The sequence below is a fragment of the Cherax quadricarinatus genome, chromosome 30, assembly GCF_038502225.1.
Source record: "Cherax quadricarinatus isolate ZL_2023a chromosome 30, ASM3850222v1, whole genome shotgun sequence".
Classification (NCBI taxonomy): domain Eukaryota; kingdom Metazoa; phylum Arthropoda; class Malacostraca; order Decapoda; family Parastacidae; genus Cherax; species Cherax quadricarinatus.
Window position 1 is genome coordinate 12,330,940 of NC_091321.1, and position 20,380 is coordinate 12,351,319.

A 20,380-nucleotide genomic window follows, 5' to 3' on the forward strand; every position below is an offset into this window, starting at 1 on the left:
TTACCACCTCCAGGTCTCCTGACAAAAAAAATTAATGCATACGAGTGTACGGTACCTACCAACTTATTTTTTTCCTTGTGATGTCAGTATCAGACAGTCATCTTCAGTAACTGTTTAAGCTTAAACGGTGTTATGTATGGTGTTCCAGGGAAGGGAAAGCCCAATGGCAAAAAGCTTTGTGAGCTATCCTTGGTTAAATAAAATCCCTCCCCCCATTTTTTTCACTTTTGTTGCTAGACAATTGTTTGGCTTTATTTGTAAAAGTCTCATATTAAACAGCATTACTGCGAGTGCGGCCATTTCAAAAGTTACTTTCTCGAGTCGATACACTTAGTTTTGTTTCCATAGAGCTGGAGCTTGGAAACCTGTTGCATAGGAACAGGTTCATCCTTACGTATTATACATGCCATGGTAAAAAGAATTAACATAAGTAACGGATTCTCTTGGAAAAGAATTAACACCAGAAGTAACAAATTATCTAAACGAATTTACATTCTGGAAACAAATTATGGCGTGACGTCGTTAATAGGCAATTAACACCTAGTTAGCTTTGTGTGATGAACGCAGCAATTATTGTGTACTGAGCTTGTGTGGGTGAGATGGTGGAAGGAGCACTGGAAAGTAGTGGAGAGGATGGGTAGTTTAGTCATCACGAGATAAAGCCAGGTCACTGCGAGCAGAATAAACATGTGAGTCTATATGACACGAAATCGTAATGACACGATTGCAAACAAACCATACCACGGGCGGGATTGAACCCGCAGTCAGAGTCTCAAAACTCCAGACTGTCGCGTTAGCCACTGGACCAGCTAGCCACATAAGATTCGTCCAACTAGGTATATTTCTACACCATAGGAAGGTTAGCATAGGCACCACTGTGACCACAAATGCAAGTTTTTACAGACGAATCTCCAGCTAGCGTGGCCGTGACGAACTCTAGCTCAAGTCTCCTCAATGCCGTCAACATGACTCACGAAATCGTAATGGCACGATTGCAAACAAACCATACCACGGGCGGGATTGTGAGAAAGCCAACCTCATCATATCAACACTGACCACCGGCCAAAATAATGAAAGTACTATATCTGGGAAGTAGAAATCCCTTCACAAGAGCAGCTCACCCTCCAACCTAACCAACATGCATGGGAATAATGCTGCGAATTGACTGATATGTTAGCCCGTTCTAAAATTCATTAGTTTCATACTTTACTATTATAAGTAGTAATTTAAACATACATATAGGAATTGATGAGAGGAAAAATATATGGACCTTTCATCCAGACATAACACATATCATAAATGCAATTTCCAGCTTATTGTCTGCTGTTCCATTGGCCGTGCTTCACAAAATGCCTGCTATGAATTAACGGAAATGAAATTACAGAACGGGTGAATCTGAACCTATGGCAGGTGAGTCCTAAAACTCGCAGGCCAGTGCACTCACCACTCTGCCAGTTGGCTCTAATAAGATTCATCCAAATAACCATGCTAACGTCCCTATGATGTGTGGAATTATACCTAGCTGGATGTATCTTACTAGCCAGCTGGCCAAGTGGTTAACACACTGGCCTGTGAGTTTTAGAACTCGCCTGTCATGGGTTCAATCCCCACCCGTTCTGTGATTTGTTTCCAACCGTGTTATTACGATTTCGCGAGTAACGATAACCAAACCAACCTAACCTAAATAACCTTTATAGAAAATTCGTAATAAAAATTATATAATAAGCTAACGGTTTTACAAGTATGCATGTTACGTCTGGAGAGACAGCGAGTATATTGCATTTAGATGATAATGAGAAAATAACTAACGAAGATGTGTTGTATGTAATAGTCTGCCAGATGAAAGCCGACTGTTTATATTTCGTAAGTGCTGAGTAACTAGACATGCGAATGAATTTACGTTAACCTATGTTTGATTAACAAACATAAAAGTTATAAAGGGTTAAATATTTTAATCGGGAGAAGCGCTAAATCTATAGGGGTCATAGAGCGCCTGAGAAAATGGGAGGTAAACTGGTTCACTCCAAGAGAGTGGAAATAAAATGCAGTGGTTGTATGGTTTAAAAGCCCTTCACCGGAATAAAGACACCTTGAGGGGTGCTGTAAAGGTTTACAATAGATAAGACAAAAATCGACGAATTACAATGACTGCGAAAACGCATATTCTATTTCAGAAAAGTAACTGGGCACGGGAAAAACTACTTCCTAATTTGTTTTTTTGAAAAATACTGTTCACAAAACCTAGAACCCGGCTCAAGACACGATTAGAAGACCCTCACACCGCGTATATTATATGCGTCTTGCTTCCAGTGAATTAAGAGACTATGGTGTATCCCCAGCTGCCATACATGCTTTTGAGACAACGGTCACACATGCAAAAAATATAATTTTGATACTTGTTTCTTGTTCACGAAAATTTTCATTATGTACAAATTTTTATTCTTCCAAAATTTAACAACAAAAAATCCTAATAAGAATTTATATAAATATAGCTTTAACTAATCACTCTTACTCGGGCATACTTCAGTTTGTATTATGTACCAATGGAATTTGTTTTTAACGTTCCCACTAATTTTCGTGTTACAGAAAAAAAAAATACCCTTGGCTTACATGACAAAGCGGTCGTGGCCGAATAAGCCAAGTGGGTAAATTCTGACGTGGGATCGGGGAATTCTGCCAGCAGAACGCGACCCAGTGACGTCACAACGGAATGCCACACCTCTGTCATTGACCGGTTTCGAACGAGGTACGAGGGGTAACATGACACTTGTTCAAGTCGTAGCAAATCATTACCATTTGCTATGTAATAAATTGAACATGCAATAATAATAATAATAACAATAATAATAATAAACTGGAATCAGTTCCCAAGATTCACGCAAAAACATTGCCTATTACAATCAAAACAACTTGTTTCCTCACTACTTACTCTCTGCATAATATTCACACTATACATTGATCTCTGCCATACTACACCCACTGCCTCCAACCATCACTTCGTTGTAACATTCAAACACCACACATCACCACTGCCTCCAACCATCACCTAATACAGAAGCAGGAGGATGAAGCCTTAAATACCGGAGCTAGTGCAAGTAAATTATTATTATTATTATTATAATCAAAAAGAAGCGCTAAGCCACAAGGACTATACAGCTAGTGCAAGTAAAGAGCGCAGTAATTGAAGACATGGTAATATATGAGGAGGGCCCATTAGTTAAAGTAGGTAAGGCCAATAACTTTAGTCAGAGATTTAAGAATGGAGCTGTAGATATTCTCTGCATCAAGATTCTATGGTGTTGCTATATCTTGCCCACCTACTGGACCTGACCTACTTCCACTAGCCAGCCCTGCCACATATGACCATGACTTCAGCTGCTACATCTTTCCTCTTCTTCCACTAACCCCATAATACAAGTCCCGTAAGCGAAAAGTCTCTCAATACAAATACCCAGGTGTTATACATGTATCTTATTCTTCAACTTGTCCTAATGACACTTATCTGACAAAGTAACACTATGGAATCTTGGTGCAAAGAATATCTCCTACAACTCTATTATTCAAGTTTTGGCCCACCTTATGGGTCTACCCGATTTCCAATAGTGGGCCTCACACACACGTCACCAAATCTTCAACTGCTGCATCTCTCCAATTCTTCCACAGGCTCCAGTATACAAGTCTCCATCGTAATATTTTTGTATTAAATTGTCAGAGCTCGTGTGTAGGCGAAACATCTCTCAGTAGACACTACAGTGTTGCATATGTGCCTTATTCATCGACCGGAACGCTCTAATCAGAGAGCCAGCACAAAGGGAATTACACCAAGTGCTATTATATATATATATATATATATATATATATATATATATATATATATATATATATATATATATATATATATATAATGTATATATATATGTATATATATATATATATATATATATATATATATATATATATGTATATATATATATATATGAATATGTGTATATATATGTATATGTATATATATATGTATATATATGTATATATATATATATGTAATATATATATGTATATATATATATATATATATATATATATATATATATATATATATATATATATATATATAATGTATATATATATATGTATATATATATATATATATATATATGTATATATATATATATATATATATATGTATATATGTATATATGTATATATATATATATATATGTATATATATATAATATATATATATATGTATATATATATATATATATATATATATATGTATATATGTATATATGTATATATATATATATATAATTATATATGTATATATGTATATATATGTATATATGTATATATGTATATATATATATATATATATATGTATATATATATATATATATATGTATATATGTATATATATATATATATATATATATATATATATATATATATATGTATATATGTATATATATATATATATATATATATATATATATATATGTATATATGTATATATGTATATATGTATGTATATATGTATATATGTATATATATGTATATATGTATACATATATATATATATATATATATATATATATATATATATATATATATATATATATATATATATATATATATATATATATATGTACATATATATGTATATATATATATATATGTACATATATGTATATATATATATATGTTATTTTATTATTTTATTTTATTATCACACTGGCCGATTCCCACCAAGGCAGGGTGGCTCGAAAAAGAAAAACTTTCACCATCATTCACTCCATCACTGTCTTGCCAGAAGGGTGCTTTACACTACAGTTTTTAAACTGCAACATTAACACCCCTCTTCCATACATTTATTAAATAATTGCACCAACCACTCCAAAACTATATCCCCACCTGCTTTTAACATTTCTATCTTTATCCCATCAATCCCGGCTGCCTTACCCCCTTTCATTTTACCTACTGCCTCACGAACTTCCCCCACACTCACAACTGGCTCTTCCTCACTCCTACAAGATGTTATTCCTCCTTGTCCTATACACGAAATCACAGCTTCCCTATCTTCATCAACATTTAACAATTCCTCAAAATATTCCCTCCATCTTCCCAATACCTCTAACTCTCCATTTAATAACTCTCCTCTGCTATTTTTAACTGACAAATCCATTTGTTCTCTAGGCTTTCTTAACTTGTTAATCTCACTCCAAAACTTTTTCTTATTTTCAACAAAATTTGTTGATAACATCTCACCCACTCTCTCATTTGCTCTCTTTTTACATTGCTTCACCACTCTCTTAACCTCTCTCTCTTTCTCCATATACTCTTCCCTCCTTGCATCACTTCTACTTTGTAAAAACTTCTCATATGCTAACTTTTTCTCCCTTACTACTCTCTTTACATCATCATTCCACCAATCGCTCCTCTTCCCTCCTGCACCCACTTTCCTGTAACCACAAACTTCTGCTGAACACTCTAACACTACATTTTTAAACCTACCCCATACCTCTTCGACCCCACTGCCAATGCTCTCATTAGCCCATCTATCCTCCAATAGCTGTTTATATCTTACCCTAACTGCCTCCTCTTTTAGTTTATAAACCTTCACCTCTCTCTTCCCTGATGCTTCTATTCTCCTTGTATCCCATCTACCTTTTACTCTCAGTGTAGCTACAACTAGAAAGTGATCTGATATATCTGTGGCCCCTCTATAAACATGTACATCCTGAAGTCTACTCAACAGTCTTTTTTCTACCAATACATAATCCAACAAACTACTGTCATTTCGCCCTACATCATATCTTGTATACTTATTTATCCTCATTTTCTTAAAACATGTATTACCTATAACTAAACCCCTTTCTATACAAAGTTCAATCAAAGGGCTCCCATTATCATTTACACCTGGCACCCCAAACTTACCTACCACACCCTCTCTAAAAGTTTCTCCTACTTTAGCATTCAGGTCCCCTACCACAATTACTCTCTCACTTGGTTCAAAGGCTCCTATACATTCACTTAACATCTCCCAAAATCTCTCTCTCTCTCCTCTGCATTCCTCTCTTCTCCAGGTGCATACACGCTTATTATGACCCACTTCTCGCATCCAACCTTTACTTTAATCCACATAATTCTTGAATTTACACATTCATATTCTCTTTTCTCCTTCCATAACTGATCATTTAACATTACTGCTACCCCTTCCTTTGCTCTAACTCTCTCAGATACTCCAGATTTAATCCCATTTATTTCCCCCCACTGAAACTCTCCTACCCCCTTCAGCTTTGTTTCGCTTAGGGCCAGGACATCCAACTTCTTTTCATTCATAACATCAGCAATCACCTTTTTTCCCTCACCAATTCTATGATTAACCTCATCCTTCATAAATCCATCCGCCGACACGTCAACTCCCAAGTATCTGAAAACATTCACTTCTTCCATACTCCTCCTCCCCAATTTGATATCCAATTTTTCTTTATCTAAATCATTTGATACCCTCATCACCTTACTCTTTTCTATGTTCACTTTCAACTTTCTACCTTTACACACATTCTCAAACTCATCCACTAACCTTTGCAATTTTTCTTTAGAATCTCCCATAAGCACAGTATCATCAGCAAAAAGTAATTGTGTCAATTCCCATTTTGAATTTGATTCCCCATAATTTAATCCCACCCCTCTCCCGAACACCCTAGCATTTACTTCTTTTACAACCCCATCTATAAATATATTAAACAACCATGGGGACATTACACATCCCTGTCTAAGACCTACTTTTCCCGGGAAGTAGTCTCCCTCTCTTCTACACACCCTAACCTGAGCCTCACTATCCTCATAAAAGCTCTTTACAGCATTTAGTAACTTACCACCTATTCCATAAACTTGCAACATCTGCCACATTGCTCCTCTATCCACTCTATCATATGCCTTTTCTAAATCCATAAATGCAATAAAAACTTCCCTACCTTTATCTAAATACTGTTCACATATATGCTTCAATGTAAACACTTGATCTACACATCCCCTACCCACTCTGAAGCCTCCCTGCTCATCCGCAATTCTACATTCTGTCTTACCTCTAATTCTTTCAATTATAACTCTACCGTATACTTTTCCTGGTATACTCAGTAAACTTATTCCTCTATAATTTTTACAATCTCTTTTGTCCCCTTTCCCTTTATATAAAGGAACTATACACGCTCTCCGCCAATCCCTAGGTACCTTCCCCTCTTTCATACATTTATTAAACAAAAGTACCAACCACTCCAACACTATATCCCCCCCTGCTTTTAACATTTCTGTCATGATCCCATCAGTTCCAGCTGCTTTACCCCCTTTCATTCTACGTAATACCTCACGTACCTCCACCACACTTACATTCTATATATATATATATATATATATATATATATATATATATATATATATATATATATATATATATATATATATATATATATATATAATCTGAACATTTACTTTAATCCCTATCTTAGGGATTAGGTTATTTTTATTTCAAAATACCAGTGAATATCAGCCTTAATAGCCATCATGCAATCAAACTAAATAGCCAGCACAAGCTGGATTACATAATTTATATGTATCAAATGAATCAATATTAACCATTCTTACCACGAACTAGTGATAGTGGTGGTACAAATTTTATTGTTATATTTAGTGACTGAGGAGTTGTAATGAATGGTTTTGAAAACCGACAAGTTGAAGATTGAGACACTTATGCAACATATGGGAATCTTTATTTAGGAAACGTTTCGCCACACAGTGGCTTCATCAGTCCAATACAAAGCAGAAACGTGTAAGGAGAGGAGGAGTTTGAGGTAATCAGTCCCTCAGCCTGGATTCGATGTGTTCAGTCCATCAATCTTGTAGAAAGGCCCCATGCTGTACATTCTACAAGATTGATGGACTGAACACATCGACTCCAGGCTGAGGGACTGATTACCTCAAACTCCTCCTCTCCTTACGCCTTTCTGCTTTGTATTGGACTGATGAAGTCACTGTATGGCGAAACGTTTCCTAAATAAAGATTCCCATATGTTGCATAAGTGTCTCAATCTTCGACTGAGGAGTTGATTCAAGATGTTAAATGACCCCATTACATGGGCTTAGCACTTTTTTACAAAAAAAAATTATCCAAACTGATAAAACAAGCACACGAGGTCGCACATTTGTTTTCAAACTTCCAAAGTTTTAATACTTGAAGAAAAAACAAAAAAGATATTTTAAATGTCGCAGCGATGACTCCAAAGGTCTGGCCTCTATTTTTTTTTTTTTTGTGATCTGGGTTTTTGCTAAAGTCAAGAAACTTAATTTGTATTTATAGTTATTAAGGGAAATTCTGAGATACTAACGATGAAAAAAGGCTGCCAGTATGGCACTTTTAAACAGAATAAATATTCATGTAAAGCACATATAAACTCGCACACCACTACGTATTATTACAAATGTCAAGCAACTGGTTCTTTCAATGCGGGCAGCTACATACCTAAGTATATATACAGACTGTTCCTTGGTATGTCTATGTTTAATTAACCTACTAAACTTCCCTTTAAGTTAAGAAAACCTAAATGTTACTAGTGCTCCGACATTTTTTTTTGGTTTTAACAATTACACACTTGTTATTTTGATTTATCGATGGATGGGTTTACAGCTTAACTTTATAATAATAATCTAGCAGCATTGGGTCATTGCTTAGTAATTAAATGATCAGTCAGGTTGTTACTACCCGTAACCCGCAGCCTCACGGAGGCTGATCAGGAACTTGTGTAGTTTCCTCTTTAATACTTGAAAAAAATTTTCTGCAATATTTATTATATTTGCTGGTGAAAGGTTGAAGCATCGATACCTTCTGATGCTACCAAAAACCAGCCACCAGCTTACATGTAACATTAATAAGACAATCACAGACTCCAGAAAAGTTTGACTCAAGATGTGCCAATATTATGATAAAACCAATGAAATCTCTCAATAATAATATAGTTACAACACTTTGTGAAATAGGTTTTGTTTAATGTTGAGTTACTTGGTTATGTTGGTATATAAAAGTCTGTTAGTCTAGTGGGTTGTGCAGCAGTGAGAAAAGTTTGTACTGCTGATTTACTAGAATACGTTGGTGTGTAAATGCTTTAATGGTGATCAAGCAGAATATGCTGTCGAGTCAACGTTTTCACTGTTGGTCTGCTATGGCTGTGCAGCTATGTAATACCGTTTTATGCTGATATACTAGAATGGGTGCTTTCTTATAGTGACCTAGACAGGGTTATTTTTTTTTAGGCCTTACGAGGGATGGCAAGAATGGGCATAGGTAGAGCTGGGATAGAACAGAGCAATTAAAAAAAAGAGGTGTGGGTAAACAGGATTTTGTCACATAAGGACAAGTTTCATATTAAGACTTATTCATTTTTATCAGTAAATGTTTCAGCTCGATGTACCTATATTACGAAGCAAGAGAAAAACGTTTAAAGCTTTCAAAAGAAAATTAAACTTTATAGAGGTTTGGGCCAAATTATATGGATAAACTTAATATAAAGACGAAAAAACTGAACATGAGTGTTTAAGTTTTTAAATGGTAGGTATTTCTTCTACTTATGAGTGTCACTCACGTATGCCCATATATTAGCATATACCAATACATTAATGTAAACCAATACTTTGATGTATACTATTAAATATGTGCACCCACACACTCACGTACACTCACAGATTAGCTCACATCCTCACATTCACTAACTGTATACCCATAAGTCACACTCTTGTTTTTATATCACGTAAACCCAAAGAGAAAAATCAGTCATATTCACATATTCATTAATGCCCATGGATCCACATATATTCATTTATAACCATAAAGTATAAGTCATTTACACATACACATCCACTTATAAAGTTTGCATCACTTGTGGTGAATATTATGTTGCTTTAAGCATTTCTTCCAACCCCTCTTCCAACCAGATTGCCAACCCTAAGCCCCTCCTAAATAAAACTTCTGGAGCCGCCCCTGGTTTATGCCAAAGTCTGAAACCATCCTGGGACTATAATAGATCTTGGCATATGAGCATGTAGATTAATAAAGACTAAAAATTTTAGTAAATGGTCTGAGAGATACTTAGTCAACACAGTTCAATGTCGTATCACTATCTAATTTGCTGTCTGCCGAAACTCAAGGCTATATTCAGTTTGTTTTTCATCTGCCAACATCTCAATCTATCCCTCAGCAACCATCTCTCAATGACTCAGCACAGAGGTATTAAATAAAAACCATCTCAACACAAAAACTCTTTAAACTAACGTGTTCCTTATATTTTTAGCATTCTACTTGTCTCGAGAATGCATCCCGTTTTCTCCACTCTTAGTGTTGCAGTTAATCGGAGATAAATTAAGTAAGCGTTAAAAAATCTCTACTATGCCACTGTATAATTTTACACAAACAAGAAAAATACGTTGACCCCATTCCCTTGGCACCACAGCAAATATAAAAAAAAATATTGCGTTCAGGCTAGCATGATATAATAAATATGAGGGTAAAGTGACAATTTTACTATGGGTCGAGAGAAGACCATCTGAGACGTGGGTTGCTAAGTGGGTTACACTCCTAATGCCTAGCTTGTTTTAACCCTGTCACCCATCTGCATTGGATGGCTCCGGCTTCAGTGACAAGACGTTAGTGTACACATTCTGAGTGATCTTCTCGTCACGGTCAGATCCCCCACTAAGATTCCAAGTCGCTCTCCAGCCATACATCAGACCTATGGGAAAAAGGCTCTTACAAAACTACAACTATTGCAATAACAGCAGCAGGAATAACTACAACAGTAACAAGACCAACTACAAACAGTACGGGGGTGGCAAAACCGACAAAGCACTCATCTCGGTTAATTGCTCCTGTTGATTTCGTTCACTTTCCTCACATTAATTCTTTCTTGGCATTTTGCAATTTGTTTTCGCTATTGCATACAATGAGAGCACTTCACCCCTTTATGGAAGTTATATTCGTTTAAGAAAAAAAAATGTTTTACCCAACTACTAGTATAAGCCAATATTACAAATTATATACGCTAGTTGACAAAACAAGACCCCACTGACAAGTCTGCATCTGCTCTTGTTGCCACTTCACATAAGAATAATCAAAACTATATCGAGTTTGATGTAAGAATTAATAACTGGGCTTCTGTATGATAGCATTACTATGATAATGCGCTTGACTCCTGGATAATTTTCGATTCCATGTCATTCAATGCAACTGATTTTCATAAAGACTAACGTGCTCAGTGGAGAAGCCAGTGAGCATGCAATCATCAAAGACGGGAATCAACATATACTTATGTATAGCATCGCACACTATTTATTCCTTTATAAGAGTAATTAATTTGGAAGTCGAATATAACCTTCATATGCATGTGTCAAGCATTAGAAATATTAAAGTGCTGATTTTAATATATGAATGAAATTACAAGGTCGGGCAGATTCATAACCCTTTTTTAACGTAAACATTATCACATCAATGGAGCAACTGACGGGTGTGGTAGTAGTAGCCACCCTTCGGTGTGGTTACAAGTATATTTGGGAATTAAGCAAATCCTCAATTTATTTGTAACAAAGATATTGTATAACGAAGTTGTAAAAAACGGTGGCAGTTTCCAAACCGCTACACTCGTTCCCGCAATATTTCTGATATCAGCTGCTATGGGTTGTTAGGTAAGACACATATGCAACAGTTAGGTATCTTTATTTCGAAACGTTTCGCCTACACAGTAGGCTTCTTCAGTCAAGTACAGAAAAGTTGATAGAAGCAGAAGATACTTGAAGACGATGTAATCAGTCCATCACCCTTAAAGTTTTGAGGTGGTCAGTCCCTCAGTCTGGAGAAGAGCATTGTTCCATGGTATGAAACAATATTGTTTCATACCATGGAACAATGCTCTTCTCCAGACTGAGGGACTGACCACCTCAAAACTTTAAGGGTGATGGACTGATTACATCGTCTTCAAGTATCTTCTGCTTCTATCAACTTTTCTGTACTCGACTGAAGAAGCCTACTGTGTAGGCGAAACGTTTCGAAATAAAGATACCTAACTGTTGCATATGTGTCTTACCTAACAACCTGTCGGTATTTCATACCATTTTAATGCTAACGGGTTGAAGAGTCTTGGACCACGAATTTTGACTTCCCTTACTGTACCAATGGCGCCTTACTTTCCACTGGGTCAATTTTACATTTTCTCCCATCTCTCTCATTTCAGTACATTAAGGCAGTGGGTAGATTTGGGACTAAGCCCTCTAGTATTTTTCATATACATATTATCAAGTATTTTTCTCTTCGCTCCAGAGAATACATTCCCAGTGGGGCACTTTGAGGGGTTCCCAGTATTTTAAATGATGAGGGCAGTAAACGACCTCTGTACATTTTGATTATGAACATATATAACAAATAAAATTTAATGTATCAGTGCTTCAGAATTTTTGCATAAACATTAAATAGATACATATTATTATTAGTAGCAGTAATGTACAGTATTATGCTTCAAATAAACTCTTTGTTGCGACTCACGAGAGGTAAACACAGCATCACAGGCATACACTAGACTGGCATTATGCCGGAGGCTCACCCTGTGACCTCACGTGCACACACTATTGAAACATGGGAGTGGCTGCAGAGCAGTACGTGTGTATTATCTATGTTTTACATCCCTTCGAGGGAGGTACCTTGATGCTAGTGAGAGCTCCTGATCCAAGGAATTCGATCAAGCTTCCCTTTCCTTGGGTCAAACTTAACTGCCTCCCCATTTCCCCCTGATGCTGTATGATCCTTTCAGTTTTAGCTTTCTCATGAATGTGATAAGATGTGCTTTGCATGGGTACCTCCAAAAGCAGTAGCAAGAAAGCCAACTATTACGACCAACACTACTCATCACCACCACCACCATTCACTAATACAACGACCACCACTATTGCTACCACCATCACAATGCCCACCAACTGCAACACGAGAGGAACACTTACCTGTCTGAGGAAAGTGATGGGCTTCTGGCCCATGGCATGTGCATCGCCGATGTTGGCCTTGGTCACCGTCTTGAACGGTTTACTCACACCCTGCACCAGGTAAAAAAAAATGTTAATTAACATAATTTAATCGTTCACACTAAATACACCCTTCACACAGCTTACACACACCATAACTTTCCCTAACAACACGAGACGATATTTGGGGGTATTCTGTGGGATCATCTTTTATTGTTAATTACTATGAAAAGCTTTCACGTCTAACAAACTTGTGCAACCTGCTGCTCAGTTGTAAGGTCAATTGTTACCGCTACTTTCACATTACAAAAACCCATAGCCGGTCCATTATGTTAATGAGGCAAAAGCCTGCTAGAGTACACTCTAAACAGTGAATCTGTGCTCACCTTCCTTGGATCGAACCTAGACGCCTCCCAGTCTTCCTCCATGGAGTAATAGTACTAGTATTATTACTACTAGTGGTAGTAGTAGCTATATTTCCAAAGTACTTTGACCGTGTAAGTCACTCAGCGCTCACAGCAGTAAACAAACATAAAACACAACAAAAGAAGAGATAAAATTATCAAATAATAAAAGCCATGAACAAATGCTCAAAACTATCATACCAAGCTAAAACAACTAGCCTCAATTAAAATTTAATTAAAGACTTCCCTAAAAGTTCCCCGAGAGCCCTACAGGCACCTTGGTAATTATAAAAATCATGAAGACGGAAAAGCCTAAGCCGCGAACACACTGTTAAGATGTGTTCCATAGTCAGGGGGGACGCCACGGCTACACACGGAAAGAGGGAAGGGGGCAGGAACACCTGTGAAAAGATGATTATGGGTGAGATGTGCCCCTATAAATAATAATCTGAACCACAACTACCACTCTCCCCACTACTACTACTAATAATAATAATTAATATAAATACAAACTTTTTGCCTTATCTGCCCGTACCCTAAGTGGGACCACGACATGCCAACACAACTTTCATGTCCTTGTGATTTGAAACCAAGTGAAAGGCAGGGGCACCGTGGGCACAATAAATGAACACTGTATCTACATACGCAGTCCGATACTTTTAAACATCTTGCCAGAAGATATCAGGAATACTTCATCGGTGACCAGCGAATCATCAGCCGCTATTAAGTCACTAATGACTATATTGTCCCTAGTGATCACCGAGTCTTCAGTGACTATCGAGTCTCCAATGGAAACTCAGAAACATTGCTAGAGCAAATGTAGAAGTCTTCAAAAGGAAACTAGACAATTTCCTCCGTCAAGTGCCGGATCAACGAGGCTGTGACGGATATGTGGACCAGCAAGCCCCCAACGGCAATAGCCTGGTTGACCAGGCAAGCACTACACAAGCCTGTCACAGGGCCGGGCTGCAAGAGCAGGAAAACTAAATCCCTCAACGGTATTTCAAGTAAAGGTGTGTAGACGGGACACCCACATCTAGATTTTCTGGCCACAGGCTGACCAGTTATACTACCGTGTAGGACAACGTTTGGTACAGAGTTGATATAGTTCGAGGAACTATTAGTTTCACCAGCTGTCCTTTAAACTGATAAGAATTTGTATCCGATGTTTATATAAAACATGACAATTCCGATTTTAAATTTTCACGTCTAATGCTTAGACTACAATGGTTTTAGTGTTAAGCATATTAGTCTAAACTAAGCGAGTAATATACAGACCGACTCCAACTAGTGGTCTGTTTTTCTGTTTCTTCTGATAAGGATGTTTCCCCACTCCCCCCTTCCCGGTATTATCATCATAGCAATCTTTAACAGAGTTGCACTTGTGTCCTTTTACCTAACACTTTAATAGAGATGTCCGAGATGGCTGCAAGCAATACATCTGACTTTGTGAGATATCCACTTATAAATAATTCTGCTTGCTAGTTTGTTTGATATATAGCACCTTACATTTTTTTTCTGTACAAATTTTACATCACTGGTTTACACTGCTGTATGATTTGTAAACCGTCTGACCAATATGTGAAAGACAATCTCGAACTCTTTTTTAATTATCTTTTTCATACAAGATTCCATAAATTGTTGAAAAGGCTGGAAATGTATATAATATAAATGGCAATGGAAGTTTTAAACTAATTTAGCAATACTTACTGTGAAGCCAAAAAAAACTATTTCCCCCCTAGACTTTTAGAAAACTGGCCGCAAGTGAAATTTCTGTGGTGATGAAGAAAACACAGGTACAGAACAAACTTTATTATGACAAGTTTCGCTGTAAGTAGAGCTTGGATTCTCCCTGAAAGGGAAATACCCAATGATTTTGTCTATCTAGCGTTTCTACGGAAACTGATTTATATAACTTGCTGGTTGTGGTTGTTTTTGCTACTGATTTGATTTAGTATTAATAATATAATTCCATCATTATTGATCTGGCCACAATTTACATTGCAAGTTACTGCTATACGACAAGGACAGTATTCCCGGGCAGCAGTGACGACACGCACCACCACCAGCCTGCAGCTTTCACCAAGGAACTTTCTGCTTGTTGGGAAGCCACGGAGTAATAACGCACAAGTTACACTGCCAGACTTGTTAAACCAGCCAGGTGTTTCAACACACTTGGAAGAAAGGTCTTCTCGTACCAGTCTGCTTCAACCATGTTTCTATGCAATCTCTTCAATTCGAGATTTTTCCAGTTACCCTAAACAGTAACACGTCTGTTCGCACTAAGACTGAGGATCGAGCCTAGAACGCTGAATGATCATCACGGGCTTGGCGCCTCACAAAAAAAAATCTCTAAACCAAGGGTGCATTACATGTATTTAACTTACTGCCCATTTGCGTTCATGCGCGCTCGAAATTCTTCTGACATTTTAATACTTCTTCTCAGATAAGTCAGTTATTTACGATAAAATATGTACATATACAAATATTTGTAATCATTATCGATTACATTTAACGCTGCTTTCATTAACAAAATTATATACCCAATTACCAACCTGGGGTGAGTCAACTGACTTTTTTTAAATGGATTTTTGTGGATTTTTTTTTAAGGAAACATGTTTTTAGCGACTTTTTTTTTCTGTGATTTTTTCCTAGAACCCTCCATCCTGTGGGGCTCCCACTCCCCCTCGTCAGACACAGTAGGTAAACGGCTAAAGTGTTCTTCCTCCCAGCTCGCTATCTAAGCACTACAACGCACCATAGTGTGGATAAAATTATCTCTGGCACAACACAATCCTGGCCACTGTGCCAAATGCTAGAAACCGTCATAGCAAAGATACAAGTGACAAATATTAAACACTATTTCAGAAAAGCTCATGCTACTTGTTTAACAGACTGGTGCACCTCTCTATCTCTCATATATATAATGAAGCGGCAAGTAGGCCAATATGATTAGATGAGGAAGCAGACGAATGTACCTGGTTCTCTTGTTCAAAGTTTTGGCGAGACTAGAGGAATAAAGAGGAAGTGTGTACCGACACAAAATAAAAAAAATACTAACCCTAGTAAATTTTCTCTATGACTAAAATTTTACAGAGAATGCAATAACTTCGTGATAGTCAGCAATCAAAGAGGTGGCCGAGGAATTATAGTTTAACAACGTTAATAACATAGCAGACAATGAGGAATGACTGGGAGCAGCCGTGTGAAAGTTATCGAATTAGTTTACACACAAAGACCTGACCTAACCGGAAGTACAGTCGATAGTGCGTTATAACTCGGCAGCGCAATACTGACAGTTCGTGCAGTGAGGGAGAACTGAATCTAGTCTACTGACAGTGTTAATTCCACATCCTAAACAAAAATATGTCAATCAAAAAAGTCTTTAGGCGTGGAAAAAAGATATGATCATTCAAAGTGGTGTCGTAACAGTCCTGTCAAAAAAACACGGCCATAGAGTATTGACTGACCACCCAACATAGAATATTGTGGAGACAGTGTGTCCTTCAAAGATATTTTCCATAGTTGCACGTCATCTGCAAAGAGGAAACACAAGGTCTTGTGCATTTGGTGGATCAAAAACCTAGATCTGGAACAACAGTGGCGCAAATAATAAGCCTTGGAGAACCACACTTGCTATCTGTTGTTCAGTACCGAAGATCAATTTCTGATGGGCTTTCTTGCAATACACCTAAAGTTCAGATAATGTATATACGGATTTTGCAACGGCATTTGACAAGTGCAACTATGGAAGGATAGAGGTGAAAAATGCTTAACAGATCACAAAGAATGGTACAGCAGTAATTAGAACAAAATATAGTCGTAGTGAAATAAGAAGTTCCGTAACGCAAGACGGCCCTTTACACTTAAATCTTTATAACTCAGACACTAGCCACAGCTACACATCTTCAGCGGAATATTCCAAAATAAGCATGGAAGTTGTCATGGTAGAAGAGACATTGTTGAATACACCCAATGAAAAGGTGGGATGCCTTAAGAACCGTGAGAACATTTAGCATCAGAGGGTCAAGACTCTTAGCCCTCCATCAGCAGATATAAAAAATACTGCCGGAACAAAAGTGAAAGCCTTCAAGAGGAAACCGCACAACTTTTTGTAGTAGTTTCGGATCAGTTAGGTTGTGACTAAATAGGCCTATGGGCCAAAATAACCTGGTTGTTCAGGTTGTCCAGCAAATCTGCCAGATTAGAAATGCTTTCCAAACCGGTTACAGGTATTCCACGAAATGGCTGTGTGACGAAAAACACTAAATGAATTCAGCGTTGCCACAATGGTAAGAGGGAGTCACGCGAAAGAGCCACTCCAATACCCCCCACGTGACATGTACAGTCAGCATAATGACATTAATGGCATGTCAGTATTGATGCTCAGTGCTGGCTCTGGGTCTCACCTCGGGGAATGTGTGCCTGCGTTATTTACGTCCCTCTGGCCTAAATTATTCATCTTCTTTAGATTCCATATTTGTCCTTTTTGTGCATTAGTCAATAATTGTAGACTTTTCTGATCAATTGCAGTAGTCAGGTTCGATTAGGGCACCCTTAGTTCATCCCCGTTAACATTACAAACGTTCTTAAATTCCGCCCCGTCAAGTTATATTCTTTACCAGTTCTTTGAAAAAAAAAAAAAACATTGTTGAAGAGCTGTCAATAGTACCATTACCCCCACCCCCCATGCCTCCCAACTCGCATTAAACAAACATTCCACCCAACAAATTCAATATCAAAATCAATCTAAACGAGCATCAATGAATTTTTTAAAGTCAAAATGTTATGGAACAAGCTAGTTGTACCGGTCTTTCGGACTCCCTGCAACGACACAAACGAAAGACGTAACGACCACTAAAGCACTTATTACCAATCAATAATAATCACCATGACAGCCAAAGGATACTACCACATCGAACTCAATGCCTTAACCCTCGCTAGTTGGCCTTTCTTCTTTTTTCTCCTCGAATACCAAACAAAAAACTGGTTCATACTATTGAAAGAAACTCACGTCATCTTGCAAAATTTATTTACCTTTTCAAACAAAAATTCCTGTGTCCCTATAGTAAGGTGCTTCAAAGTCGTCAGTGTTGACCGCTGTACCGCAGGGTCTGGTGCTTCGCAAGTTTCTCAATATTAGTGTGCGAATGTGTAGTTTTAGGTTTCAGGGTTAATGTCCAAGATACATGCTTCTACTTCGAGCAGTTCATGCTCCAAAGGACATTGGAGAGGTTACTGGCTGTATTCTCTAATCAAACCTAACTACTGCAGTCTATAATTGAAATTAAAACAAAAACTAATAAAAAAATGGAATCGTACAAGGTTGAATGGTTTAAGAAATAGGTACGCTGCTCAATTCACATTGGAAAGGATCCAAGTGTGATTACAAGAAGGAAAAAATCTATGGCCAAGTCTACTAGCATTTGCTGCGGTATTTACCTAGCAGTAAATAACTACGTATCTGGATGTTAGTAGAGTGCTGTTGGTTGTATCCTTGGAAAGGAAGGTGGTATACCTTGACATACAGCTGAACTCTAAAATGAGCTGAGGTGGGATAAGAGCTCGTAGCCAGAGTAAACTCATTTGCATACAGCAAACACGCGCGCAATGAAACCGAATATACGGAAAATTAAAAGTTTTCAAGCTCAGAAATAAAATGATACAAATAAGAACAGAAGAGAAAATACAAAACTGAACAAGCCAGATAAAAACATTAAGACTACAGGTGATATAAGATAAATACATGGTACTGGAGACAAAACGGGCCGCATATGCGACAGATTCAAAATATTCTATATAGCTATGATAACCACTAGCGTGCTAAAGCACCTTTAAAAACAAGCAACTACCAGACTGTTGAAACACTGAAAAAAGACGGCATCTACCAGCACTAACCGAAAAAGTGCGATCACGAAGCACTCCGATACGAGATAGATATACCGGATTTGCTCTAATAATACCAGATTGAATAAAATCTAATGTTCAAAAATATCTAGGTTACCTCCATTTCTCTTTAGCAACAAAGATTAAATTGAAGATAAAATCATTATCCATATATAGGTACAATATGCAAGTAAAAGGCCCTTTTTGAACACAACTATCATTATCACGTGATTTGTTAGAAATACTAGGAACCAAAAACAAAAACCCATGTAATTAATTATCCACATACAAACTACCGTCGACAGCCTAAGGAATTTACAGTGATGTGAAGATAATAGCAAACTATATAGAAAGCCTTGCACCTAGCATTACACCTATAAAAGATTTCAACTTCCAATTTTACAGGCATACCTGACTAAATGTCATATCTGAAAGTGAGCAGCGGAGTAGATAATGAACCATGGAAACATCAACAAGTAAACAACTTTGAAGTTTCACATACATTTTTTTTGCCATTTTTTTGTAACAAGGAAATATAAATAAAAACTTTTTATATTTTAATAAAAAAATTAAACTTTATGCAGCAACATATGTGAGAAATTGCCAGGCTAAAACACTCAAAGACTCCTTAAGGTGATGGTTATCCACTGAGAGTGAGTGCCACAAGTATTTTGTCCACGAAATCCACAGGCTTTATTTTCTGGCTACCAATTTATACATACTCCCATATCGTATGTTTTTTCAACATTAAGATTATATGATTCAATGTTAATCAGAGTATAACCGTAAATATATACCAGATCTTTTATGTACAGTACTTGTTACAGGAAGTGAAATTAACAACAAATGTGTTAAAAGTTGCGAAGCACAAGAGAGGAAAAATATGGGAGAGGTATGTAGAATATTAGTAATCCCAGAAGAGAGAAATTCGACGTGATCAATGTTATTGTATTATAGTATTCCCATGTCAAGCCACACACATTGCCAAGTCACGCGGGTCCCACTTGGCACTGTCAGGCCAAGTCGGTGTCACGTGACTA

The 20,380-nt window shown here is 37.1% G+C and overlaps 1 protein-coding gene across 1 annotated transcript in view; it reads right to left on the reverse strand.

Moving 5' to 3' along the window:
* Positions 1-20,380, reverse strand: part of LOC128692641 (alanine aminotransferase 1) — a 90,343-nt gene that overhangs the window by 66,236 nt on the left and 3,727 nt on the right. The window contains exon 2 of the mRNA XM_070089914.1: positions 13,033-13,122. Within this exon, the coding sequence (XP_069946015.1) occupies positions 13,033-13,122 (90 nt within the window). The remainder of the gene's footprint in view (positions 1-13,032; positions 13,123-20,380) is intronic.